This window comes from Neovison vison, chromosome 1, assembly GCF_020171115.1.
Source record: "Neovison vison isolate M4711 chromosome 1, ASM_NN_V1, whole genome shotgun sequence".
Classification (NCBI taxonomy): Eukaryota; Metazoa; Chordata; class Mammalia; order Carnivora; family Mustelidae; genus Neogale; species Neogale vison.
This window is the reverse complement of record NC_058091.1, coordinates 236744856-236771695: the sequence shown is the minus strand read 5'-3', so window position 1 is coordinate 236771695 and position 26840 is coordinate 236744856. Positions and strand designations below refer to the sequence as shown.

The window sequence follows — 26840 nt, the reverse complement described above, 5'->3', positions numbered from 1 at the left end:
CTTTGACCTCCTTCACTTCTCAAACTTGCCTGAGTCAAGCTCTATAGGCAGTGGATGTTCTGATGAGGAGGGTCACAGGTTCTGCTCGGCAGAGTTTGGACTGGAAAAATCATTCTGACTATAAAGTAGCTTTCTGGGACAGTTAGTGGGCAAAAAGTTAATGGTGGTGTAGTTTAGATTTTAAAACTGTGGGAGTCTAGAGTCAGGTTCCTGGGTTTGTAGCTTGGTTCCGTCACTTACTGACAATTCTCTCATTTGTAAAAGGGATTTAAACAATAGTACCTGCGTCAAAGAGATTTTGGGAGAATGAAGTGATATCTTTAAAGCACTCAGGGGCTGGGCAGATAGCTAGCTTTCAATAAATTGTTGCTTTTCATGGTGTTGAAAATCCTTCAGACTTAGCCTTCACTCCCTGTTTGGAAATGTTGCAGTCATTCTGAGTATGCAGACAGCAGCTGTCTTTTCCACTTCAGTGTGCATTTGTAGGAAACTACAAGTTCCAGGAGACCTTGATTATATGCGTTTTGTTTGTAATATAATGGAGAACACAAGTGGATGGTAAGTGGCGCATAGTATGTGTTTAGTAAGTCCTTTTAGGATGAGTGAGTGAACCTGTGCGTGGATCAGTCACAGCAGTATGGTTGGGTGGCATGCTGGGTATAGCTAGGATTTTTTTAGTTTATAGCTAGAGGATCCTTCAACATCTTGGAAAGTAGGTAGCATCTTCGGGGGAAATCCTTTTTTAAATTTTAACTGCTTAATTAGCACCCAGAAACTACATGTGTTAAATTGTGCAGTTTGGTAAACTCTGACATCTGTATATACCTCTGAAGCCATCTCCACAGCATTGGGGGATTTCTTAATGCCTTTGTGTTTTCTTTCTCCATAGCTGATAAGCCACTTTACCCTTTGGCCTGACCTGGCATTTGGCCAGCAGGTGCTTCACTGAGTTGGGGGTGAGGGGGTGGGATGCTGGCATTGTGCTTTCCTTTTTGTCCTTTCTAGCTATCTTGTGCATTTTTATGTTCTTGCTATGGAATTTTAGATGATTATGGTATGTGTGTGTGTTTGTGTGTGTGTGTGTGTGTGTCTTTGTTGTCTGCAGCAGGTTGCATGTTGAGGAACAAGAACTAGATCAGTTTAGTTCGATATTATATTCTCATTGTCTCCCATAATCCCCACCATCTAGGAGGCCCTCAGTGGGGGGAGGTGAAGAGGTCCATTCATTCGCCCCATTACCAGAATGGATAGATGGCACTGTTGGGACTGAATTGGGAACACAGAGGACTGAGTTCCCAGAGACTGAAAGTTGTTCTTACCTTCATCAGAGGAAATCAAAGGGAAAAAGGCCTCTTGGGGTCTGAAGTACTTCATTACTGATGTGACTCTAAGGAAACCCTGGAAATACAGGGAATCCATCATGACACTAGCCAGGCCCAAAAATGAGGCATGTGGGGACATTTGCTGTCATTCTGAGGCCCAACTGTTCTGTGCAAGGTTAAACATTTATGTTGGAGCTCTGTTAGTTTGCTTTTTACTGTAAACTGTTTCGATATTGCAGGCTGCCACAGAAGGGTGCTTTAACTGTATGCTGTTATACGGACCCCCAGATATCTTTTTTTTCTCTCTCCAGCTTGTGACATAACCCACCCTCCCTGCCTCTTCTCTTCCCTTCCCTACCGCCCCTCTGCGTCATAAATCACAGTGAAATTTTCAGAGTCAGCTCTGATGGCCTCAGAGAGAAGTCTCTCTTAGGCGCTCAAAGAAGCAGCACAAAAATAATAATTTAAAAAAATGACACAATCAGGTAGCGGTCTTTGGTGTACATTTGGCAAGAGTCAACATTTTAGAGCAGTAAATACTCTCTGTGGTAGAGGAGAACCAGCAAAACCGGCTTTTAAAAGCTCCACTGCAGGAAGTAAGGGAAAGGTGGGAAACAAGAGAGGGTATATTTGTGTTAGTAGGCTGACTTTCTCCTAAATGTTAACGGGAGAGGTGGAGGCAAGATTCATTCACAGTGACTGTTTGTTTCAGGTGCTAGGTGGCAGCTGGTTGCTTTGTGATGAAATGCGGCTGTTCCAGCTACCACTTCCAAGGGGTGTGGCAGCTTTTGTACTTCTAAGTTGTATTTTGTGCACGTCTCATCCCAGGTGCTTTGCTCCCTAGAAAGTCCGCCATTCTTCCATCTGCCCATCACTCTTGACTACCTGTTATGTACCAGACACTGTATCCATACATACTTCTGTCCATTCATCCATAGGTACCACACACCTAGTCTCCCTACCTGCCTACCTAGCTGCCCACCCTCCCTCCCTTCTGCCATCCACCCACGCACCCATCTTCAACCTATTCATTCTCCAGTCACACAGCATTATTAATTGCCTGTTACACAGAAGCCACTGTTCTAGGTCATGAGAACCCAGAGTAGCAAATAACTTAAGAGAGGAGACAGGCTTAGGAAGAAGATTGTTCTATCATTTTCTCCTCTAATGTGAGGTTATTAATGACTGACACCCTCACCACCATTTGTAATGCTATGAAGACAGAGGCCTGGTCTGATTTTTGCTTACTTTTGTCTCTCCAGTGACCAGTATACAGGGACCAGTATATCACTTACTACGTAAGTGTAGTCAGTACATAGTTTTTTTTCATGTATAACGGAATAGATGAGTGTTCTGTATAGTGTGGGACATGCTTTAACATGAGTATAGTCAGAGCTGTGAGAAGTCACACAGAAGATAGTTGCTAACACTATCTGGTCCAGGTAAGGAAGAATGAGGGTTGTCTGTGAATGCCATTAAGTGTACACGCATGTGCTCAGTGGCGTTCTTTCAGCTTCTCCTTATACTGAGGTGGTCATTGGGCTGTGTTGGAATACAGAACTGACCTGGTCTCTGCCCACACTGAGCACATGTAGAGAGTGCTTAGTGGGAGAGATCCAGGTGTGTCAGCCCATGGTGGGGGCCAGCCTGGGGTGTGGGGCCAGTGTGTGGGAAGGTGGACTGGGAAGGGATCCCTTGAGGGAGCTAGGTAGGGTCGGGCAGGGTGGAAGAAGGTATCTGAGGGAGCTGGTCTGGGAAGGAAGCTGGGGTAGCTTGAATGTGGAGAGCAGCTCTGGAAGAGGCTAGGACCAGGCCATCTCCAGTATCCGAACAGCAAGTATTCCTTTTTGTGTGTTTGCAGAACTCCTTCGATTTTGGTAACAGTATGACTTTAAGACTCTGGCTTCCTAAGAGGACTTCCTGTGGCTGCGATAACAAATGTCCCCAAACTCAGTGGCTTCAAACAACGTCTCTGCAGGTGCTAGGGAAGAAGCTTTCTTGGCCTCTTCCCAGCTTTGATGGTTCCTGGCAGACTTTGGTGTTCCTTGGCCTGTAGCTGCATCTCTCTAGTGTCCGCCTCCTCTTACCCTGTGTGTCTCTGTCTTCTCCTCCTCCTCTTAGGAGACCAGTCATTTGATTTAGGTCCCATTTTAATCCAGTATGACCCTATCTTAAGTAATTACATCTGCAAGGACCCTGTTTCCAAATAAGCTCAGATGCTGATGTTCCAGGTAGATAAGAATTTGGGGGACATTATTTAGCCCATCTCAGGAAGGAGTGCTGAAGTTGCTGGAACAGTGCTGGGAGGCTTCCTAAGGGTTTTCTCATTCCTCAAGGCTTCTGGGTTGACAGCAGGCCACAGACTTGGTTGTGGGGAGGACTGGCCAGCTGTGACTAGAATTCCTGTATCTGGCAAGGACTTGCAGGTATGGGATTCATCTTTTCAGTGCCTAAATGGAGCTGAGAGATTGTAAGAGGTGGCCCTACTCATGCCATCCTCGGTCACGTCATCCTGTCCTTCCTGCAGCGAGGGGACAGATGTCAGGGTTTCTTCCTGACCGTCTCTCAAGCACCTTGAGAGAGGAGGAAGTGGCCACCAGTGTAAAATGGCCAGAATAATTAATGACCTGAGCCAACAATGGTCTAGGGTTTTTCCATGGTCCTTCTCTCCTCTGGGAACAGTTTCCTGCTGCTTTCTTGCAGGCATGTTGCCAGGGACTTTCTGGGTCTCCAGGACCTTGCTTTCCTTTTCTTTCTTGTTTGTCTGTTTTCTCAGGTTCAGTGTCAGTCACTTCTTCTAATTCCCTCGTAGGTAAACAAATTACTCAACACTGTCTTCTATAACAGTGGTTTTTAAACTTACTGTGATTTCCAGGTTTGATTTCCATATCTAGTTAATACATTTGATTCTCAGAATTTCTGATAGAGTGAATCTGGGGGGATGTGATTCAGGTGAGCTTCAAAAGCCAACTTGAGAAACATTTCCTCCAAAAGATAGTGGGGTGTGTGTGTGTGTGTGTGTGTGTGTGTGTTTTCCTACTAGTGATACTTGGTGTGTTAGAATGAATGGCTTCTGCATTTACATGACACTAATTGGCACAGTTTGTCATCAGATTATTTAACATTCTAGATAGACTGTCTAGAGGTACAAATGCAAACTCTTTGCCTATCATTTGCCTACAGGCAAAGTGATTTTAAAATAGAACTAACAGTACCTTGAGAACATAAGCATACTGTTGGGTGAAGAACACTGCAGGGAATGTGTGTTTTGTGGCTTCAAGGCTAAACCTAGGAAATGTGGTTCCGGTTGTTTCATTTTGTGTCTGTAATGGTGTAAATAATGGGATGCCTGTTGGGTCTTCATTTCTGTGACCCAGCTTTCAGCTTTCTCTTTGAGTAAAAAGGGGATTGCAGGGTTTATCATTCTCCTGACTGAACTCTTAAAGAGTCACCTGCCTGTTTGTATTCATTTATTGGTTTGGGGCATGCTACACGCTAGGACTGCGAATACTGTCCTTTTCTGAACAAAACAGACATTGGTACTGCCTGCTTTGTGTTTATAATCTCATCAGGCAGTACACATTAAACAATTACTAGAATTAAAGGAAATTAGCTATCCTGTAAAGGGATGGGAAGGGAAATCCTAGGGAGCGGTGAGAGTTTACCAGGGGTAGTGGGTGGAGGATGAGAGAAGGCCACATCCCAGAGGAAGTGACCCTTCAAGTGAAATCTGAAGAGTGGAGAGGTTTGGGGAGCGCTCCAGTCTGATGAGGGCTCGTGGGTACAGGACTTCTTCCTGGGCAGAGGGAACACATTGTTCCAGGCTTCGGGGTGAGCATAGTTCCTGCACATTAGAGGATCTGCGTGGGCCAATGGGGCTGGAGCACTAAAGGCAGCTGGGTGTGCCGATGAGGCATGTTTTGTGGGCCTTGGGCAGTTTTTGAAATGAAAAGGAGGAGTTACACCTGGGGAGGGTATAGAAAGGGCAGTGACAAGATCACATCTGCTTTTTGGAAGGGCTATCCTGGGCAGCTGAGTGACAAACAGTCTGGAGGGGGTCCAGGAGGAAGTGGCAGGGCCAGTGAGGAGTCCAGACCAGAGGTGGTGCTAGCCTGGGCTTGGCGATGCTGCAGGGAAAGGAGGTCTTCCCTCAAGGTAACAGTTGGAGGAAATGAGAAAGTTAATGGAGGTGGAAAAGGAATCTCAGGTATTTCTGTGTCCAGGATTAGGTACTGATCCTATGGGCCCTTATTCATAAAGCACAAACATGGACAATATAAATCCTTTCTTTGATAGTATCTGTTGACTTACGGTGTTTTTATTTGCTATAAAAAAAACTGGGGGTGTCTGGCTGGCTCTGTCAGTGGAGCGTGTGACTCTCGATCTCGGACTTGTGGGCTTGAACCCTGTATTGTGTATGGATAGATATTGCTTAAAAATAAAAATAAACTTAAAAGAAGTTCACACTATTTTTATAAATTTTACTATTTGTCTTTATTGTGCAGTGCCCGTTTTACATGTAAACAGAAGATAAGCTGACTTGTATGTGGAATCACTAAAATCACATAATTCATATTCTATAGCTCAGATGCCTGTTCATTTTGTTCTTACTAGAAAGTTGGAAGCACTACACAAGCTAACTCAACTGTGTGAATGTGTTTGCAGATCTTTTTTTTTTTTTTTTTGAGGTATAATTGACATAACAACATCAGTTTCAGATGTACACCGTGATGATTTGGTATTTGTATGTATTGTGAAATGATCACCACAGTAAGGCTAGTTAACATCTGTCACCGTACATGTTAATTCTTTTTTCCTCGTGATGACGACTTACAAGATCTATTAGCAGCTTTCAAATATACAGTATAGTATTATTAAATGTAGTCACCATGCTGTACTTCACATCCTGTGATTTATAATGTGAAATTTGTACCTTTTGACCACCTTCACCCATTTTGCCCACTCCTCCCCCTGCCTCTGGCCATCACCCATCTCTTCTGTATTATGACCTTGTGTTGTTATTATTTGTTGTTTTGTTTTGTTTTGCATTCCATGTGTAAGTGAGACTTACATTGTTTTTCTCTATCTGATTATTTCACTTAGCATAATGCCCTCAGGGTTGATCCATGTTGTCACAAAGGGCAGGATTTCATTATTTTTTTCTGGCCAAATAATATTCCTATACACCCCCCCCACCACATTTTCTGTTTTCTTTATTCATTCATCCATGGATAGGCACTTAGTTTGTTTTCCTGTCTTGTCTATTGTAAACAAAGCTGCAGTGAACATAGGGATATACGTATCTTCTCAAATTAGTGTGTTTTTTTTCCCCCCTTCAGAGAGATACTCAGAAGTGGACTTGCTGGATCCTCTGGTAGTTCTATTTTTACCTTTTTGAAGCACTTGCATAGCGTTTTCCATAGTGGTTGTATCTGTTTACATTTCCACTGACAGTGTAGAGGGTTCTCTCTTGTTCCACATCCTTGCTATTAAAACTTGTTTTAATTTGCATTTTCCTGGTGATGGGTGATGTTGAATACCTTTTCATGTACCCATTGGCCTTCTGTATGTCATTGGAAAAATGTCCATTTAGATCCCTCAGTCTTTTTTTTTTCCCTTTTTTTTTTTCTTTTTGCTGTTACAAAAGTCTAGCCCCTTATATAAGATTAGCAAATATTTTGTTCCATTCATTGGGTTGCCTTCTCATTTTTTTAATGGATTCCTTTGCTGTACAGAAACTTTTTACTTTGATGTAGTCCCCTTGTTTACTTTATACTTCTTCTTGCCTTTGCTTTTCATGTCAAATCCAGAAAATCATCACCAAGACTGATGTCAAGGAGACTTCCCTGGAGGAGTTTTATGGTTTCAGGTCTTCTAGTTTTTAATCCATTTGGAGGTGATTTTTGTTTGTAGTGTGAGATAGTGGTCCAGTTTCATCCTTTCATTCATATGGCTGTTCAGTTTTCCCAATACCATTTTTTGAAGACTGGGTTTTTCCTACATTGTATATTCTTGGTTCCTTTGTCAAAAATTGATCTACCTTCTATGTGTGGGTCTATTTCTGGGCTCTCTCTTCTGTTCCATTGGTCTATACATCTATTTTAATGCCAAAACCATACTGTTTTCATTACTATAGCTTTGTATGGTAGTTCTTTTTTCTTTAAAAAATTTTTTTTATTTTTTATAAACATTTATTTTTATCCCCAGGGGTTGTATGGTAGCTCTTGATTAGAGCAGGATGCCGCCAGCTTTTTTCCTTCTCAAGATTACTTTGGCTGTTGGGGGTCTTTTATAGTTCCATACAGATTTTAAGATAACTTTTTCTGTTTCTGTGAAAACGCCCTAATTCAGCTGTTTTTGTTTCATGTCTTCAAAATCAAACATTTTACGAATGTTCTCTACCTTACTGATGAGTAAGGAAGGACCTGAAGGAGCAAGGATGTGTGGGCTGCTAAATCTTTCCCTGCATTGTGTGGTTGACTTAACCAGGGAAATAACATGAGTAAGAAAGGCTACGGCAGTGTCCCTTGGTCATTCATATTTCTTAGAATGCTGCCTTTCTGCATTTGCTAAGTTTTGATTTGGAAGGAAAACATGAGCTCTCAGGCCTGTCAGCATTCACACTTACTCAGTTACAGACGTGACACAAGTACCTTGTACTTGGTTTTAGTATAGCTCAACTTTCATACATCATGGGTCCACCAGAGTTCTGGACTCATTGGGCATTGCAAAAACCATATGTACCTGGGATTGCAAGGGACCCTGGTGGACACGCATATTGGAGATCTCTGCTCTGCTTTTCCCACCAGACTTCACTTACAAAACACAAGCTCAGAGATACAATTTTAAATGTTAAGGTGGTGGCAGGATCGCATTAAGCCAAGTGGCCCTTCTCAGTGTGGGTTCCAGTGTAACTGCATGGGTTCCATGTACACAGAGCGATAGTCCTCTCTCTCAGCTGCCTGGGAGCCTGTATCCTGGATTCACTTGAGTCTGTATCACGTTTACTTTTTGCATGCTCAGTTAGAGAAGATTAACTGGTTAGATCCTTATTGGCAGCCCTGGCCCAGGCCTGTGGTCCAGCAGTGCTTGGCTTCTCACGCGCTGTAGGCAGCTCTCACTTCTTTGGGAAGCATGGATTCTGGATGGGTTTCTAGGCAGGCAGCATGAGGGCCATTCATCAGCTCCTCGTGCCATAAGCACGGTCTGTACAAATCAGGCCCTAAAGAGTGCTGCCTTCCTAGGTGCTCATGTGGGCTTTGGAATAAGACACATGATTAAGAACATTTTAGGAAAAAGCCCAAGTATTCAGCATTTATGATTTTTAAATTGAATTACGGTGTTCCCTCCTCCCACCTCTACTGTCACTTAGATTCCTTCTTCTACAAGCATTAATTGCCTGCTTTGGGAACATTTGTAAACCTATTGTCAGGAACTAGAAGTTCTGGCTTGTTTCTTGCCGTTCTACCTTTGTAATCAGGAGAGGTTCCATTATTGGTACGTGGTACTAGGTGTTCCGAGGGCTTAGATAGTAGTGGTTCTCTTACTTGAGCATGCATAAGAATTGCCTGGGAGCCCAAATTCCTGGGCCGCAGCCTCAGAATTTTGATGGAGGTGGCTGGGATATGCTCCCAAGGCAGGTCTATCACCGTTAATGTTCAGTGTATTTGGAGACACATTAATCTGATCTGTCAAATCCTGTGATGGTATGGAGTGTGGGGATTCTCTGAGAACTAGCTGAAGCCCAATTTCTTATCTGACTGGGCAAAGCTGGTAAGGAGGCAACATAGTAGGGAACCTGGGCTTTTCTTGGGGAGTGTGTGGAGGGCAGTTGTTGCACACCTGGACCTCACTGCCTGGTCCCAGGAACAGCACAGCCTCCCCTAGGTGCAGCAGGAGAGTGGCGCATTGAACAGGGGATAAAAGAAAGTGAAACTAATCTCTGAGGATGTTATTAGGTGTGGCTCTGTTCAGAAACACTATGTGCTTTTTTTTCCCCCCCCTTCAGGAAACATTGATTTAATCCATGGGGAGACAGGCAGTTTTTCCTTTTTTTTTTTAAAGATTTTATTTATTTATTGGACAGAGATCACAAGTAGGTAGAGAGGCAGGCAGAGAGAGTGAGAGGGAAGCAGGCTCCCTGCTGAGCAGAGAGCCCGATGCGGGATTTGATCCCAGGACCCCGAGATCATGACCTGAGCTGAAGGCAGCAGCCTAACCCACTGAGCCACCCAGGTACCCCAGTTTTTCCTTTTTAAATGGAACTTATTCTGATGCTGAGGAGTGGCTGCCCTACCTCCTGTGGTATTAGTGGGGACGTTTGAACTGTTCCCGAGCGTTAGATGGATTCCATTTAGATCATAGTAATGGTCAGAGGTCAGCAAGGTAGGGGAGTGTAAAGGTGGGTGGTAGGAGGCCAAGTGGCTGTCCTCTGATTTTTTTTTTTATTTTTTTTTTATTTTTATTTATTTTTTTTTTAAAGATTTTATTTATTTATTTGAGAGAGACAGTGAGAGAGAGCATGAGCGAGGAGAAGGTCAGAGAGCGAAGCAGACTCCCCATGGAGCTGGGAGCCTGATGTGGGACTCGATCCCGGGACTCCAGGGTCACGCCCTGGGCCGAAGGCAGTCGTCCAACCAACTGCGCCACCCAGGCGTCCCTGTCCTCTGATTTTTATACAGAAATAAATCACCCTACATATTAGTTATTACATTCTTGAGTAATCCCGAGTACTATTAATATCTATTGGTTTTTCTTTTTTTTTTTTTTTTTGAATGCTTGCTGCAGGCTGGGTGCTAAGCACTTCTGAGCATCACCCCTTTACTCACAGGACCAATCCCCCCCCGCCCCCTCCCCGGCCATGATTTCATGCAGGTGGAAATAAATATAGAGACCTAATAGATGGCTGAGGGGATATTTTGAGTTTACTCATTATTCGAGTGCTTACTCATTATTCTAGGCTTGACTGGCTGGAGGAAGGCGTCTCTTTACTCGCAGTGCCTTGTCTTGCTTTGGCTATGCTCATATTCATCTTAGCTGTTGAGAGCAGCTGGAGGTGGATCTGATGTGCATTATTTCAGGGCTCTGCTCTTTGGGATTTTCTTGTTAACAGAAATTGTTGTTTACATTTGAATGTAATTTAAGACCAGATTTTTTGGGCTGGGTTTTTGGTTTTGCTTCTCTTCTCTTTTCCTTTCTTTCTTTTCTTTTCTTTGCTAGAAAAGTGTCAGGGATTAGTGGAAGCTGATGGGTCTTGGCTTCCCTTTTCCTGCTTTTCTTGTGAAATTCTTGCTTGCCTGAATGTGTACAGAGTGATTGTGATTGTGCAGATGCTGGAAGAGGCAAACCTGGGGGTGCAGTAAGGCCTAAGTTCTAGATCTTCCAGATGTTGGGTTTTTGCTTCACAATTCCAGCTTTAATCTCAAGACCTTGGAGCAGGAATATCTGCATCCCGGGTGATCTGTGGAGAATTGGGCTTGGAAATTCATTATCAGCCTGGATGGACTCCTGCGATATCCCATTTTTCACTTAAGAGCTTCATGGTCCCTTTGGTAAATCCCTCAAATCTTTTCTGAGGTAGCAGTATTCATTTTCCTTTTACTATATGCATGAAGAAAGGCACAGAAGAAGGACACAATGCAGTCACTTGATAACTCCCTGGTAGAAGTGGTGGCCCTCAGAACTGTCCCTGAGGGGAAAAAAAGAAAAAAAAAAAGAACTGTCCCTGAGGACAATTAACTGAGTTCTGGATTCCCATGTGGGTGCCTGGGCCTTGTATGCATGGACCTGGACAGGCAGGGCAGTTCTCTTCCAGTTTCTCATCTCCGTTTTTCTGGCTCCTTGTCCTGCCTTCATTTTATTGGCAAGACACCCCTCTTCCCCACCTCCCCCACCCCCACTTTTTTTCTTAAAATTCTCTTCCAAGAAAGTCTGGCTTTTGCTCTAAGTTTACTACCATAAATTTTGAGATGGTACACGTCACCCTCTTAATCTAATTGAGCCAGCACATCATTGTGAAGACATCATTTTATTTGGGGGTATTAGTTGCTATGGTTATTTGCTGAGACTAACAGAGTCTGTGTTCTCTCAGTTGGATTTTTGGAAACTGCTATCTGAGAATGACAGAGGTGTGCCTCACTGTAGAAATAGCCAGTGTATACCCTGACGATTAACACATTTTTTAAAAAGCACAGAAAAAATACTTTGGGTGGAATTTTTAGAGCTAGAAGAGACCTTTAAAGATCACTGACCATCCTTCTGGTTTTCAAAGAGCTGTCCAAGGATAACGTGTTAATTTACTTTGCCTAGGTTCACAGGTGTTGTTCCTGGGTGAGCAAGGATGCAGCCTGTTTCTGATTCTTATTCTAGCTCCCATTCTCTTTTTTTGTGCAACAGTTGAAGTCCTTTCAAGGAATCCATTTTTCAAATATATACTGAGGTCTTGTGTGCTCTAGGTGCTGGGCTTGGAAGGAGGAAAACACTATCTTGACTCTCAGGGTCTCTGTTGGGAATTCCAGACCTTGACTAGAGAGTGTGATGCCTGGACCAGCAACATTGGTATCACCTGGAAACTTGTTTGAAATGCACACTCCCAGGCTTACCGAATCAAAATCAGCATTTTAACAAGATGACCTGATCTTCAGGTGCATATGTAAGTTTGAGAAGCACTCCTCTAAGAGAGTAGGACATTGTAGAAGCAGAAGCTAAGTCTTGAGGCCCAAGCTGGGATCAACTGCCCCTCCCTCATACTGTTCCTCTCTTCTATGTTGACCATAATAGTAGTGCAGTGGTATTGAGCTAGAGGAAGCTCACATTCTCTGCCTGAGTTCTAGCTCTGGCCCACCTGGACCCCCTGGTCTTTAAGTTTTAGTGTGATCTGCTCTTCCTACAGACTCTTTGCTCTGACTCCTGTGATCTCTCCTTAATCCTTCCCCCTTTTTCCTAAGTGTGCCTATTTGAGAAGTGAAATACCACCTTCTCAGGAAGCTAGGCACTTCAGGCCCATGCATCCTATAAAGCCCGTTTATCTTGGATATCTTTTTTTTTTTTATTTTCCTTATGATTTTCTTTTTCTTTTTTTTTTTTTTAGATTTTTTTTTCCAATTTATTTATTTTCAGAAAAACAGTATTCATTATTTTTTCACCACACCCAGTGCTCCATGCAAGCTGTGCCCTCTATAATACCCACCACCTGGTACCCCAACCTCCCACCCCCCCACCACTTCAAACCCCTCAGATTGTTTTTCAGAGTCCATAGTCTCTCATGGTTCATCTCCCCTTCCAATTTACCCAAAAGCACATACCCTCCCCAATGTCCATAACCCTACCCCCCTTCTCCCAACCCCCCTCCCCCCAGCAACCCACAGTTTGTTTCGTGAGATTAAGAGTCACTTATGGTTTGTCTCCCTCCCTATCCCATCTTGTTTCATGGATTCTTCTCCTACCCACTTAAGCCCCCATGTTGCATCACCACTTCCTCATATCAGGGAGATCATATGATAGTTGTCTTTCTCCGCTTGACTTATTTCGCTAAGTATGATATGCTCTAGTTCCATCCATGTTGTCGCAAATGGCAAGATTTCGTTTCTTTTGATGGCTGCATAGTATTCCATTGTGTATATATACCACATCTTCTTGATCCATTCATCTGTTGATGGACATCTAGGTTCTTTCCATAGTTTGGCTATTGTGGAGATTGCTGCTATAAACATTCGGGTGCACGTGCCCCTTTGGATCACTACGTTTGTATCTTTAGGGTAAATTCCCAGTAGTGCAATTGCTGGGTCATAGGGCAGTTCTATTTTCAACATTTTGAGGAACCTCCATGCTGTTTTCCAGAGTGGTTGCACCAGCTTGCATTCCCACCAACAGTGTAGGAGGGTTCCCCTTTCTCCGCATCCTCGCCAGCATCTGTCATTTCCTGACTTGTTGATTTTAGCCATTCTGACTGGTGTGAGGTGATATCTCATTGTGGTTTTGATTTGTATTTCCCTGATGCCGAGTGATATGGAGCACTTTTTCATGTGTCTGTTGGCCATCTGGATGTCTTCTTTGCAGAAACGTCTGTTCATGTCCTCTGCCCATTTCTTGATTGGGTTATTTGTTCTTTGGGTGTTGAGTTTGTTAAGTTCTTTATAGATTTTGGACACTAGTCCTTTATCTGATATGTCGTTTGCAAATATCTTCTCCCATTCTGTCAGTTGTCTTTTGGTTTTGTTAACTGTTTCCTTTGCTGTGCAAAAGCTTTTGATTTTGATGAAATCCCAAAAGTTCATTTTTGCCTTTGCTTCCCTTGCCTTTGGCGATGTTCCTAGGAAGATGTTGCTGCGGCTGAGGTCGAAGAGGTTGCTGCCTGTGTTCTCCTCAAGGATTTTGATGGATTCCAACAACAACAAAAAGAACAAGAGGCAATACCGAAGGCTAGGGACCTAATCAATACAGATCTTTTATCTTGGATATCTTGTTGGCGTTCTGATTCTTTTTTACTTGGGGCTGGCCTCCTTTCCCACTTAATGGACAAGAAGGGTCTCATGATATCATTCTTAGCCTCAGTGCATTTAAGAGCCACCACTTAGGTTAATAAACTTTGCAAGAAGACAGTGCACACTACTTTTAGTTACTATTCAGATAAAAATAGTGTCATTTCATCCAGGGTTTTTGCTTTTCCTTTCATCTACAAGGGGTAAAAAGAAATTCTAATTCTCTAGGTACGTTAGAGTTTTCTGAGGACCTGCGGAGAACCTTTAAGGACTCAAATGTATTTTCAGTATCTAGTTCATTAAGAAGGAGGTTACAGCTTTACCCCACTATCCACAGGTAGAGTGTTCCTATGAAACCTTTCCTAAGAGAGAATGGGATACAGTGAAGAAACAATTACTATTAATTTACGTGGAAAAAGTTTTAAGCATCTCTGGTGCCCCAAAATAACTTCTCTCAAGATTTTTGGGTGCTTTCGGATATGTCTTGCTAACGGCTGCACAAAATCAATTGAGATAAAACACAGATGCTCACAGACACAGTTCAAAGCTATGGCCGCTCTAGCCACTCCAGGCATGGCTCATGGCATAGCGAACACTGAATACTATTTTCCCTTTTGCTGTGAACAGAAAAATCCTTTTGGTTTTCTTTTGTTTAGTGAAAATAGGTACTAAGGGACATACTTTGTTAAAGTGGAGTGGCGCAAGTTGAACTTCAGAAAAACAGGATACCTGTATTTGGTAAGTTTGGTGAATTAATGAGACAAAAATTCCTTAATTCTGAAAGCCAATGAAGATTCTCATTTTGTTGATTCTCTTGTCTCCAACCTGCATTCAGCCAGCCTGTGCCTGTGTGGGAAGGAAAAAAAAAACAGCATCTAGGGACAACCCTGTGTTCTGCTCACATTTTTTCTTCCATTTAATTCCCACAACAAACCTGTGAGGTACTTGTTACCCTCATAGTGACATAGACTCTGGGAAAGGTTGAGCCATTTTCCTAGTCCTAGAGCTGGTAATTGGCAGATCCAGGGTTTGAATCCATGTTTGCAAGTCCACACACTTCATACTCTTCTGAATTGACCTTGACACTGTGTGTGTGTGGCGTTTACTCTTGAACTGCATGGAAATACCCTTTCTTTTTTGCTCTTTCACTTGATCGGTCCCTCTTAAAATGGGGTTCTTTGTTTTAACCAAGCAAATCACTATTGTTTCCCTGGAGGGAGTTTTTCTTGTACTTACCCACTGTCTTAGAAGGTCTTGGAGCTTTATGCCAATGTGATTGTTCTGAATCCATTCCCTCAGTTCTCTGTGTCCTTGTTTTCTGCTTTGTGTCGGGCCTGAGCGATGCACATTTGGGGCTGGGCTCTTTTGGGCTTAAGGTTTCAGTATAGGTCTGGTGCTGACTTAATCATTCAAAACAGTGGTCCCTGATGAGCAAATGCTTTTTGAGGACCTATTCTGTGACAATAAGCTAGTCTGGAATTTCTTCATAAAAGATCACATCTTAGGACTTAAATTCCCCGTGTTCTTAAGAAGAACAGACAGGGGCGCCTGGGTGGCTCAGTGGGTTAAAGCCTCTGCCTTCAGCTCAGGTCGTGATCCCAGGGTCCTGGGATTGAGCTCCACATTTGGCTCTCTGCTCCACGGGGAGCCTGCTTCCTCCTCTCTCTCTCTCTCTCTCTGCCTGCCTCTCTGCCTACTTGTGATCTCCGTCTGTCAAGTAAATAAATAAAATAAAAGAAAAAAAAGAAGAACAGAAAATGCAGCCCTTTGGAAATACAGTTGTCTTAGTATATATCTTTGTATACCTTTCTGTAGCAGGGTGTTACTGAGCCCTCATAATCCAGATGTGAACTTGGACTTTTCAGTAGGGAGCAGAGTTTCTTTGAATCCCTCATTTTCTGGTTATCTCCTAGCTGACCTGTGGTCCATGTATCCAGTGTCAAGGTTGAGAGGTGTCCTGTACCATGTAATCATCCCACAAGGAGAAAGCCCCTTGACTGTGGGTGTATGTTTTTAGCAGTGAAGCAGGGTGGGAAGTCAGAGTAGAAGTCCCAAAATGAAGTTCTGGGCCTTAGTAAAAGTCATAATCAATGTTTAAGTTGATCTTGTCTTTCTTCTTTACAAAAATATGGTTACCATTTCTTTAGGGATGAAGTCTATATTCCTTACTTAGCTTGGCATTCCAGTTCTTCTGTGATTCTAACCCCTTTTCCTAGTCTTACCTTCTTTCTATCAAGCAACTGCCTATGTTTGATGCTGGGTTTCTGCTTTTGCATTTCTTTGCATCCTGTTGCTACTTCTAGAATACCTTCTCATGCCTATTTACCCTGCCCTGCACCTCCTCTAATTTCACTTTTTTTATTAACATATAATGTATTATTTGTTTCAAGGGTATAGGTCTGTGAATCATCAGTCTTAACTGATTTCACTTTTAAAGCTCTTTTCAAATGCTACTTCCTGTTCTTCTTCTTCTTCTTTTTTTTTTTTCCTTGGGACGATTCCACCAATTGCCGTAACTAGAATAATAGCCTGCTCACACTTCTGTAGCTTTTCTGATCTGATCTCTCTGACATGTTTTGCCTTAATTTGCAAGTTTGTATACAGTAGTCCTTCTTCCCCTCCCCCTATCCACAAGGGATATGTTCCAGGATCCCCAGTGGATGCCTTGAAACCACAGATAGCATTAAACCTGTATATACTATTTGTTTTTTCCCCATGCATTTAGATTACTCATACATACCAATGATAAAGTTTAATTTTTAAATCAGGCACAGTGAGATATTAATAACAATAATTACAAATACAGTAAGACAGTTAAAACAATACATTGTAATGAAAGTTACGTGAATGTGGACTGTGTCTCAAAACATCTTAGTGTCCTCACCCTTCTTGTGATGATGTGAGATGATAAAATGCCCACGTGATGAGATGACATGAAGTGAATGACGTAGGCATTGTGACATAGCATTAGGTTACTACTGACCTTCTGACATTAAGGCAGAAGGAGAGTCATCTGCTTATAAACTGAGGAGCATGGCAGGCAACTGAAATCACAGGTAAGGAAGCACTTACTGTACCCAGATGAGATCCTTCTAACTTACATCCTCCTAAAGGATATGGAATGTGTATGTATAGTTCTTTGATTTCTGAGTACATTGATAGAGGAGTCTCAAATATTTGAGTAGGTTAGGCCATGGAGTATAGTAGTTGAGAGTTTTGGAGTCACAGAGACCAGGTTTCTTATATTACCATTCATTAGCTATGTGACCATGGCATATTATTTAATCTCTGAATCTGTTTCCCCATCTGCAAAATAGGAATGATAATTCCTATTCATAGGATGATTGTGAGGACAATATGAGTTAAAGTACTCATAATAAGTACATAATAAAGTACCCCATAAATAACATACATAATTATATAAAAATAAAGTACATAATAAGTACCCCATAAATGAATGCAAAATGTGTTTACACTTATTTTGATGTAGCCAAAGATGAGTTTGGGTCTCCCATATTATTCTTGAAGAATGTTTCCATGTAAATAGTATTAGAAACCTTATCTGGAAAAGGGTGAAGCGCCCCTTTCTTCTATTGAATTTCATTTTAAAAATCAACTCGGAAAATTTCGTTAGCCTTAGTGCTCTGGTTGGAAACAAATTCTCCAGAGTCTGTGTTGGCTATGGCCTCATTTAGGAAATAGAATTTTAGGGAAATGGCCTCAGGAAAAGCACATGGATGTATAATCAGGACGCTCATGATGTGGTGGTTGATGTGCCTGGTGGGCATATCATCCTCGGGTGACACGAATGGTCTTCTGAGTCTGCTCCCACCAGATCTGAAAGAATGTAAGAGATGTGCTGGCAGTGACTTCACCCCTCCAACCCTTTCTCTCCGTATCTCAGGCTTGAATTGTTAAGATGAACAAGAACGCTCTAATGTATTAGGGCATTTCTTCCCCATGGATGCCAGGGCCCCTCTCTCCATTGCCGATTGATTGCCCACTGGACATTTCCCTTCTCGGCTGGGTGTGTTCATCATCAGGACATGGTCTGTGCCCAGCACTACATTTGAGGCTGGCTTTGTCATTTCTCTTTGGGTTATTAGCCACCTTTCCCTGATACAGTCCATCGCCACCTAGTGGCCATAGGTAAGACTGCATCAGAGAAACTAGATGAATGCTGTGGGGGTATTTTGTTTGACTGTCACATTTGAACACTGTCTCTTTCTGCTCCTGAAAAAGTGCAGGGTTTCAGGCTGTAGAGTGAACAAAGGAACAACACTTGCTTTCTTACAGTTAAGCAGTGGCATAGGTTTAAAATGCCACTTGCAGACTGGGAAATGCCTGTCCCCAAGCATGGTTTCTGATAGGATATATTTTCAGCTGGCCCAGGTATGGGCAAAAAGAGAAGTGTCTCTGGAACTCTACCTTTGTCTATTTTAGCTCCTGGCTTGGGGACAGCCTGGGGCTGAAAGGGCACACATGGTTGTGGCCAACACCAGACATTTTTTTAAAAAGATTTTATTTATTTATTTGACAGAGGTCACAAGTAGGCAGAGAGGCAGGTAGAGAGAGAGAGGAAGGGAAGCAGGCTCCCTCCTGAGCAGAGAGCCTGGTGGCTCTGGGCTTGATTCCAGGATGCTGGGATCATGACCAGAGCTGAAGGCATAGGCTTTAACCCACTGAGCCACCCAGGCGCCCCACCAGACATGTTTATAGCCCATTTCTCCTGGTCTCTTGGTTATAGAGAAGGTTTTACTCCATATGCCTCCTGGTGGCTCTTGCCACAGCTCTGTGGGAATCTTCCTCAACAGACAACATTAGGGGAGGTGGTTTTATGTTAACAGAAAACATATTCCTATATATACCAGCTTCAGCCAGACTTACCTAAGTTTGAAATTCCTCCTAATATATATCTAATTAACTTTTTTTTCCCAAAATTAATTATGTAATCGGGAATTTCACCTTTGATGAGTGCAGGGAGCTAGTAAAGAGCCCAGCTTCCCCTCCCACTTTGTGCTTTCTGTGACTTCTACTCTCAGTCAGGTTATGTGCTAGCTTGTGAGGACGAAGTGGTGAGTGTGAAGAGACACAGTTCTCACCCTTCAGGAATTTACTAGTTGGGGAGGTACTAATAGAATTACCACCTGAACAATATAAAATTGCTATGAAGAAGGAGGTACACACACAAAAAAAGAGGTGCATAGGACTTAGAGTGAGGGGAGGGTAGGAGTTGGCCTGGTTACAGAAGTCAGAGTAGGCTTTTTAGTGGACTAAACTTCTAAGGACTGCAGGATGAGCAGGATGTTCAAGGAGCTAGCAGAACATGGAAAGGGAGTTGGGGGCCTAGGCCCTGCAGGGCCTCTCAGACTTTGGGAGGGACTTTGATCTTGGTTTTTAGAACTCTGGAAGCCCTTTGCAGAATTCACTATTGGAGCTGACATGACTGAGGGGAGAACTGATTGAAAGAACAAAAGTGGGTTTCGGGGACCAGAGCAGAGGCAGTTGCAGTTACCCAGGCAAATGGGGGCATTTGGTTTAGGGGTTGCTGATGGTGATAGGGACAAGTGAATAGAACTGAGATGCTTAGGAGGCAAGACAGACACACTTGGGAAGGATACCGTGCTACCAGGGGTGATACGAGGGTGTGTGACTTTGACTTGTGTGGCAGGACAGATGGTGGCCCCCTTTGCCAATCTGGGGATGCAGGAAGAGGTCCTTGGTTGGCTGTTTTTTGAGAGCATAGGAGAGGAGAGAGAGTGTGATTTAGAGAGTGGTAAGTTTACCTGAGAATGGGAGTTGCGGCCAAGCTGCAGTCTTGGGGACTCATGTCCATGTTCCAGCCGCCACTGTGGGTCCTCTTATTGTGCCATCTCAGATGTTCCACCTGTAAGCCAACATCTGTGGCTCTGCCCAGTCAGATCAGTACAACATGTCTTGAGGGCCACCTCGTCTGGGCCTGTCTCAGGCACTTGCTATGTGTTATGCCAGGGAACCAACCACTCATGCATGGTTCTGGAGTCATTCCAAATACAAGGTGATCAGGCACAGAGAGTAAATGTAATTGACTTTCAGAGAAGGGAAGGATTAGCTAGGATTGAGGACTTCAGTGTTTGTGCTTTAAGCAGCCAACAGGCCATTCTTGTCACAAATACTTACCTTGGCAGTTGGACGTCATTAACTGTAATCAGTTTCTAAATCCAGGAGATGTGACCAAGGAGTAAAAAAAGTTTATGGATAGTTATATACAGTTCTGAAGAAAGGTAAGAGATGCGTGAAATAAATGTCATAGTGAGGTTACCTTGAATCTTTCAGCATGGTGTTTGTGTGTGCACATAGATATTAAATTTCCCCCCAAAAGAAAATGGGAATGGCTTGACTTGTGGTACTGAGGTAAAACTTGTGTAACCTAAGGTAGAGCCTAACTTAAAAAGGGGCGCCTGGGTGGCTCAGTGGGTTAAGCCGCTGCCTTCGGCTCAGGTCATGATCTCAGGGTCCTGGGATCGAGGCCCGCATCGGGCTCTCTGCTCAGCAGGGAGCCTGCTTCCTCCTCTCTCTCTGCCTGCCTCTCTGCCTGCTTGTGATCTCTCTCTGTCAAATAAATAAATAAAATCTTTAAAAAAAAAAGGTATCAACTTTCTTTTACTGAAAGAAGAATTGGTATTTAGGTTAAATTCTCTTAGCACTCTGTGTGATGAGTATCCGGGGGCAGAGCGTGGGCATCCGCAGGAAGAGAAGGGCATTTCCCTCTGTTCCCCAGTCAGAGACACCTTTGAGAGTGGTCCCTCAATGCCTAGACTTCTAGCTGCTTCTGTGTCGCTTAGCTGCCTGGTCTCCTCACCCAGAGGCAGAGGTGACTTAATTCTGTAAGGCAAATACTTGGCCTCCCCAGAAGCTGCCAGTTACGACTCCTGTCTGCTCTGGCCGGCATTCTGCCTTTCTAGCAACAGATGTTTCTGCATAGTAAATATCATTGATTTTTGGCGCCTTGCTCTGTCTTGTACTGAACATGAGACAGTGGGGTTATACAAGCAGGGTGTCGTGAAGCTTGGCATGCACTCAGCACCAGTACCAGCCTCTCTGTTTTCTGTACTCCTCTCACTGGCGTGTGCATGTTAGATTCCTGTTGGGTCACAGTGAAAGCTCCAGAAAGAAATCTCCCTATAGCTGCGTGGCAGAGTTGATCGTCAACATAAGATTCTACCGGTCATTTTGGGTTGAAGTAGACAAGAATCCGTGTGTTTTAGATGTTCTTTTTGGTGTCTTCGTCATTGTCCCAAGTAACAGAGAGGGTTTTATCTTAACAGGGTGAGGCAGCATGGTGTATCCACATGCTACAGAGGCTGCAGAGGCTGATAGAGTCTTAGATCCCCACGTTTGAGCTGTGTGCTCTCTTGTCACTCCTCTATTTAGCTGAGTTCTCAGCATAGGTAGTCCTGCTTATCTTCTCTGGCTTCGTCATTGCAGGATTCACACATTAGGGAAGAAGAGCCCAGCCTTGCCTAGACCTGAAGCTGACAGTGTACAGAGCGCTTGTGTAGTGTGTCTCCCTGGGTCTCCCGACAATCTGATGACCTAGGTGGGGCTGACAACTTATGTCAGGTGAGGCGAATAAGAAGTTAGGCCTAACCTAGGTGAAGTTACACTTCTAGGAAATGGTGGAGCTAAAATTTGAACCCAGGAGCCAGGTGAGGTTGGGGTGAGGGCAAGGGGCTAGGAAAGGGGCTGACCAGCCTACAACCAGAGGCAAGGCAAATATAAAAGCGGAGGTTCTTCAAAGCAAGCTTGAGGGATGCCTGGGTGGCTCAGGCAATTAAACATTTGCTTTTGGCTCAGGTCATGATCCCTGGGTCCTGGGATCAAGTCCCACATCAGGCTCCTTGCTCAGTGGGGAGCATGCTTCTCCCTCTGCCTGCCTCCTCCCCTGCTTGTGCTTGCTCTCTGCTAAGTAAATAAATAAAATCTTTTAAAAAAATAGAATAAAACAAGCTTGAGCTGCTGTTCCAAAAACTGGGGAGTGGATGCTGAACGAGCAAAATACCTGTTGTCCTCCTACACCTTTACCAAGATTTCTCTCTCAGGCATGAGCCATTCAAGCCCATGGTGATTTCCTTTCCAGATATCAGTAATTGGGATTTTTAGTCTATCTAGCTGTACTCACTGACCTATAACCCAGCATGGACTCCAGACTAGCACTCATTACTTAATTCTTTTGTCAGGGGGCAAGGCCTCTTTATTAGCTTTGTGGGGCCCACATGACTTCTCAGGTTTATTTTGTGGTGGGGTGTGCTGTGTGTCACTCAACAACGAAATAAGGTTACTTTCTGGTCATAAGCTAACAGTCTCTGCTCCAGGTGAAATGGGTCCTCCTATGAAAAGGCCTCACAAAGACCCTGTTGTACAGGATTATCCTGTTGGGAGGTTTCCCAAGCCTGCCTTAAGTTTCACCTTTCTTCCACTGTGTGGAGATGGTTGTCCAGCTTGAGTCCTTCTTGCCTGTGGAGGAGGCACAATCTAACAGAGGATTGTTAGATGGAGAGAGAAGCAACTCTAGTCTTACTCTTGGCTCAAGCCTTTCTTTGTGATTTCTGATCAGAACATTCTAACTCCAGTGAGACCGAGCACAGCCATGCCCACATTCTATACCTGATACTTTTTGGCCTTCTTGGGGGCTTTGTCTTCCACTCTGAAAGGTGATTCTTCCTTTATTTTATCCTGCCTGCCCATGGCCTCCTCTCTTTCCTCCTCACAGTGTTCTGACTTGGAGATGAATCTGTTTCTTTCTTGACTTGCCAGGGAATGTCACTCCTGGTATTCTTAGGGATATCTTCAGCTTGAGTCAGCCAGTTTTAGGAGATGCTGACTTCTCTGCCAGGATCTTTGGACTTTTTGCCTAGGCCCATTGCATTAAAGTGACTGAACCAGGGAGAGATTAGAGAGTATTGGCTGGTGGCTCCTGGATTCTCCTTCTTTACTTCAAGTGTCTTCCTCTTTTGGTGCAGAGCAGAGGGCCTTGCATAAGCCATGCTATCTTGGGATTCATGTCATCCAAGCCCACAGGAGGGTGGTTTTCGAGCAGGAGCCCCTGCTGTCTGTGTGGTGAGCCTGAGCCCCAGACCTGAGAACAGCAGGACTGCTTAGCCGGGCTCTTTCACTGGTCCCTACTGCTTGAGTAAGCTCTGGGATTGGCGAGCTGCACACCGGTGGTCAAATTTGTATACTGCCCTCCACACACATTATTCAGCATGCACTGAGCATGATGCATTGCCGGGTACACAGAGAGGAAACAAACAAAACCAAAAGGTGGAAAAAAAATGACCCCCCACTTTAAGGAGCACATCTGGGAACGAGAAAGGAGAAGAGCTGAAGCCCATGGATACTTTTGTTCCATTAGATTATGTCGATCTGTGAAGCCAGAATCCTCCCAACCTCCTCCCTATATCTCATTAAAGCCAGTGCATGTTGCCAGTTATGCCTCCTATTTCCCTCCTCTGGGAATTTGGACATAATACCATTTCCCCTTCAATAAGGGAAACATCTATGAGGGTAATTTGAATGATTAGCCTAATCTGCAGGAAGGCTGCTCATGGAATTAAGTTAAGCACATTTGTACCAAGCAGCTGTGTCTGTCAGGCCACTTAAAGGTACCTGGGTGGTTTTATACCCTTAACAGAAGCTGAGGGTTCAGGAGGGATCATTGGCTTTTAATACTGCCTTAAATGAAAGCTTATTTTTTAGATTTGACAAGGGTTTCTAAGAGCTTTCTTTATAGATAACATATGTGGGGTGTGTTTTTACCCCAACTCAGAACAGTGCCAGGGCTTTGTTCTTGTGGCAGTGGGGAATGCAATGGCCCAGGGAAATGGTTCAGATGGGAATTTGTCATGCTGGCTGGCCACCATCCTCATGCGGGGGAGCTGAGAGGGTTGTGAGAATTCGGTCTCACGTGCGCTTGAGGCAGAATGAGGAGTCCAGGAGCTCCTGTGCCATGGGAATGGGGCACTTCCATGTTCTTTCTTTCTTTTTTTTTTTTTTTTTTAAAGATTTTATTTATTTATTTGACAGAGAGAGATTACAAGTAGGCAGAGAGGCAGGCAGAGAGAGAGAGGAGGAAGCAGGCTCCCTGCTGAGCAGAGAGCCCGATGTGGGACTCGATCCCAGGACCCTGAGATCATGACCTGAGCCGAAGGCAGCGGCTTAACCCACTGAGCCACCCAGGCGCCCCTTCCATGTTCTTTCTTCCCACTCCCTACCCACTGCCGGACCACAGGGGAGGTCGGTGGCAGGCTGCTCTGACCCCCAATTCTTCCTGGATTCCCCCCTGTGACCAATGGATGTGACAGGACTCAGTATGTGGCGTGAGGAATTAGAACTGGGACTGGAATGGTTAAAGCAAAGTAACAGAAATAGTAATTTTTCAAGCCAGTAAGAATTTCATGTTAGAAACAGCTGTTCAGTATTTTGAATTTACGTTGTGTCTGAAATAGCCTCAAGACCAAATCTAGCTGCTACATTAGTAGAAGGACTAAAACATTCAGCAAATGTGAAAATCAATTTACGTCAGTAATTCATGTTTTTTACTCTTTTTCTTGCTAGGTTTGTCTTTGGCGAAGAGGAAATTTGCTGATTCCTTAAATGAATTTAAATTTCAGTGCATAGGAGATGCAGAAACAGATGATGAAATGTGTATAGGTAAGTCATAACCATGTGTCTGATAAGATGAGCCACTGTTCTTCATAACTGTCATTGTTCTTACTGAGCCTTTTTCCTGTGATAGGAAGTATCTAAGTGTCATAAATTAAGAAGTCCACACCAACAGTGGAGGGAGCAGAGTGTAGGGAGGGTCAGGGGCCAGGGGGCTATTCTGGGCTTCTCCTCAGAGTTCTGAGACCACTTTTCTCACCTTGGGGCCTGTAGGAGGCAGCTTGAAGGTTTGCAATGGGGTTCTTCTCTCCACCCTCCTGTAATGTTTTGCTTCTGGCTGTTTTTGGGACTTTTCTTTGCCCTGGTACTATAGAACTTAGAGCAAGACCAGAAGACAGGTAGATAAGGAAAGAATTACAAGGTTGCAAATGATAGTTTGTGGGCTGAAATCAGAATACAACCATGTTTTCTTTGGCACTCATTTCTTAAAATTGAATTGACATATAAATCAACTTTGTGTGAAGTTCTGGTTTTCCATCTCTTTGAAAATTGGAGACTCTGATCCGCTGTCGCCACATTCAGGTCTGGCAGTTGTGGTATGGAGCTCCATAGCTGCCACTGCCTTCAGATGGACAGAGGAGCTTGCTGTCCAGCTCTCCTCCCCCTTTCTTTAACCAGAGGCTGAGGGAGGGTTTACTGTTGATTGCTGTACTGGTTCTCTTTTCTGCTTTTCTTTTACCTCCTGTGTTTTGCAGGCGGTGCTGAACACAGAGGATTTGCAGTGTCAAGACACCTGTCTCTGGCAGGGTCTAGTCATTGCCCTTGACTCTTCTTACATTGGGCATCTTGGTTAGCTTCATGGGTGAGCAAGGATTGAAAAGGTTGTCAAATGCTTATTGAATTCCTCTTGTCACATAGAGTACCCGGATCTGGGATTGAGGGAAGGCCTCTGGGAGATAGCTGAGAGCAATGAAAATGCATCACTATAGTAACTTCTGGAGCTCCCAACATTTCGTATATGTCCTGAATATTCTCAGGGCTATTGCACTTACTGCCCTTTGCCTTTGGGAATTATTCTATTGAGGACTCTCCACGTCTGACCACCATGCTGCATTTTTATAGTGTATTATGTTCACAAGTGGCTTGTGGACTCAGGAAGAAGAATCCAAGGAGAAGCCAGAGATGTGGCTTGCATTGCAAGCTATATTGGTTCAGTTGTGGTATCAGAGGAAAGTTGATTTCTGACTCAGTCCCACAACCAAAGTTGAAGAGGTCAGATCCTGGGCAGGAAATCCTTCAACTCCTACGCAGAACTCTGCCCTTTTTAGTCTGTAGTCTGGAAGCTGGCCAGTACCTCATCAGCCCTGGGTAGTCTCAGGAACAGGCAGGTCTTTGAAGGAAATCCTTTCCCAGCTAGAGTTCCAGGTGAAATTAACCTGCATTTGGGGGGTCATCCTGAATGGTTAATGATTAAAAGATAAGGGGAGCCTTGGGAAGCAATTGACTTTAGGATTCTGCATGTGCCGAGGGATTTCAGTCCACAACATAATAGCTATACCTGGAGAGGCTCCCAAAGGCCCATTTCTCTATGTCCCTTTCATGGTACTTTCTCTTTTCCAGCAAGGTCTTTGCAGGAGTTTGCCACTGTCCTCAGGAATCTTGAAGATGAACGGATACGGATGGTGAGTATGGCTGGGCTGCTTTTGCTCCCATATAGTGTGATCGTGTCAAGAGATTTGTTGTCAGAAGAACTGGGTTTGAGTCCAGCCTCCACCACTTGAGTGTTTTGAGCTCTTGAGAAAGCCTCATCTTCTCATCTTTGCAGGGTTAGAAACATTTCGCAAATGTTAAGGGATTAGTGTGGATAATGTTAGAACCACGTTGTTGACCTCCCAAAGATTCACTGTAAGGTGCACCCATAAGGTATGACTTACGGGTGGATCTTTTGAATTAATTAACTTCTGGGGGTCTCCAATTCCCTACAGGAAGAGTGGAAATGAAGGTGTCACACTCTGCTCCCTGCTTTCCTCATTTTGCTAAACTTATGCAAGAACTTTTGAAGGGCACTCCTTCACTTTTTATTCCGAAATGCCTAACCCAGTGCCTGCCCTCTAGTATGCACCCAGTATGTAGTGTATGGGCACGGAGTAAATGATGACATTTATAAGAGGTTCTTCAAGGGAGGCACTGTGCAAAATCAAGAATCAAATGCTGATCTCCAGGTTCTTAAGAGATACCTCCTGTATACTCATTCTGATGTGACTCAACATCAACAGATGAGGAATTCCGCATCTATAAGTTCTTTTGCATCCTCTTCTTATTGCTGAGATATCAAGAATGAAGCCTGATTTGAAATCCCCCTGCTGGCTGCATGCTGGTTTGTCCCTGGAAGGCT

General features: G+C 43.9%; 1 protein-coding gene across 3 annotated transcripts in view; it reads left to right on the top strand.

Moving 5' to 3' along the window:
- Window positions 1-26840, top strand: part of ARHGAP26 (Rho GTPase activating protein 26) — a 443705-nt gene that overhangs the window by 80664 nt on the left and 336201 nt on the right. For all 3 annotated transcript variants that reach the window (XM_044225350.1, XM_044225370.1, XM_044225360.1), the window contains exons 2-3: window positions 24398-24493; window positions 26066-26127. In XM_044225350.1, coding sequence (XP_044081285.1) covers window positions 24398-24493; window positions 26066-26127 — 158 coding nt within the window. The remainder of the gene's footprint in view (window positions 1-24397; window positions 24494-26065; window positions 26128-26840) is intronic.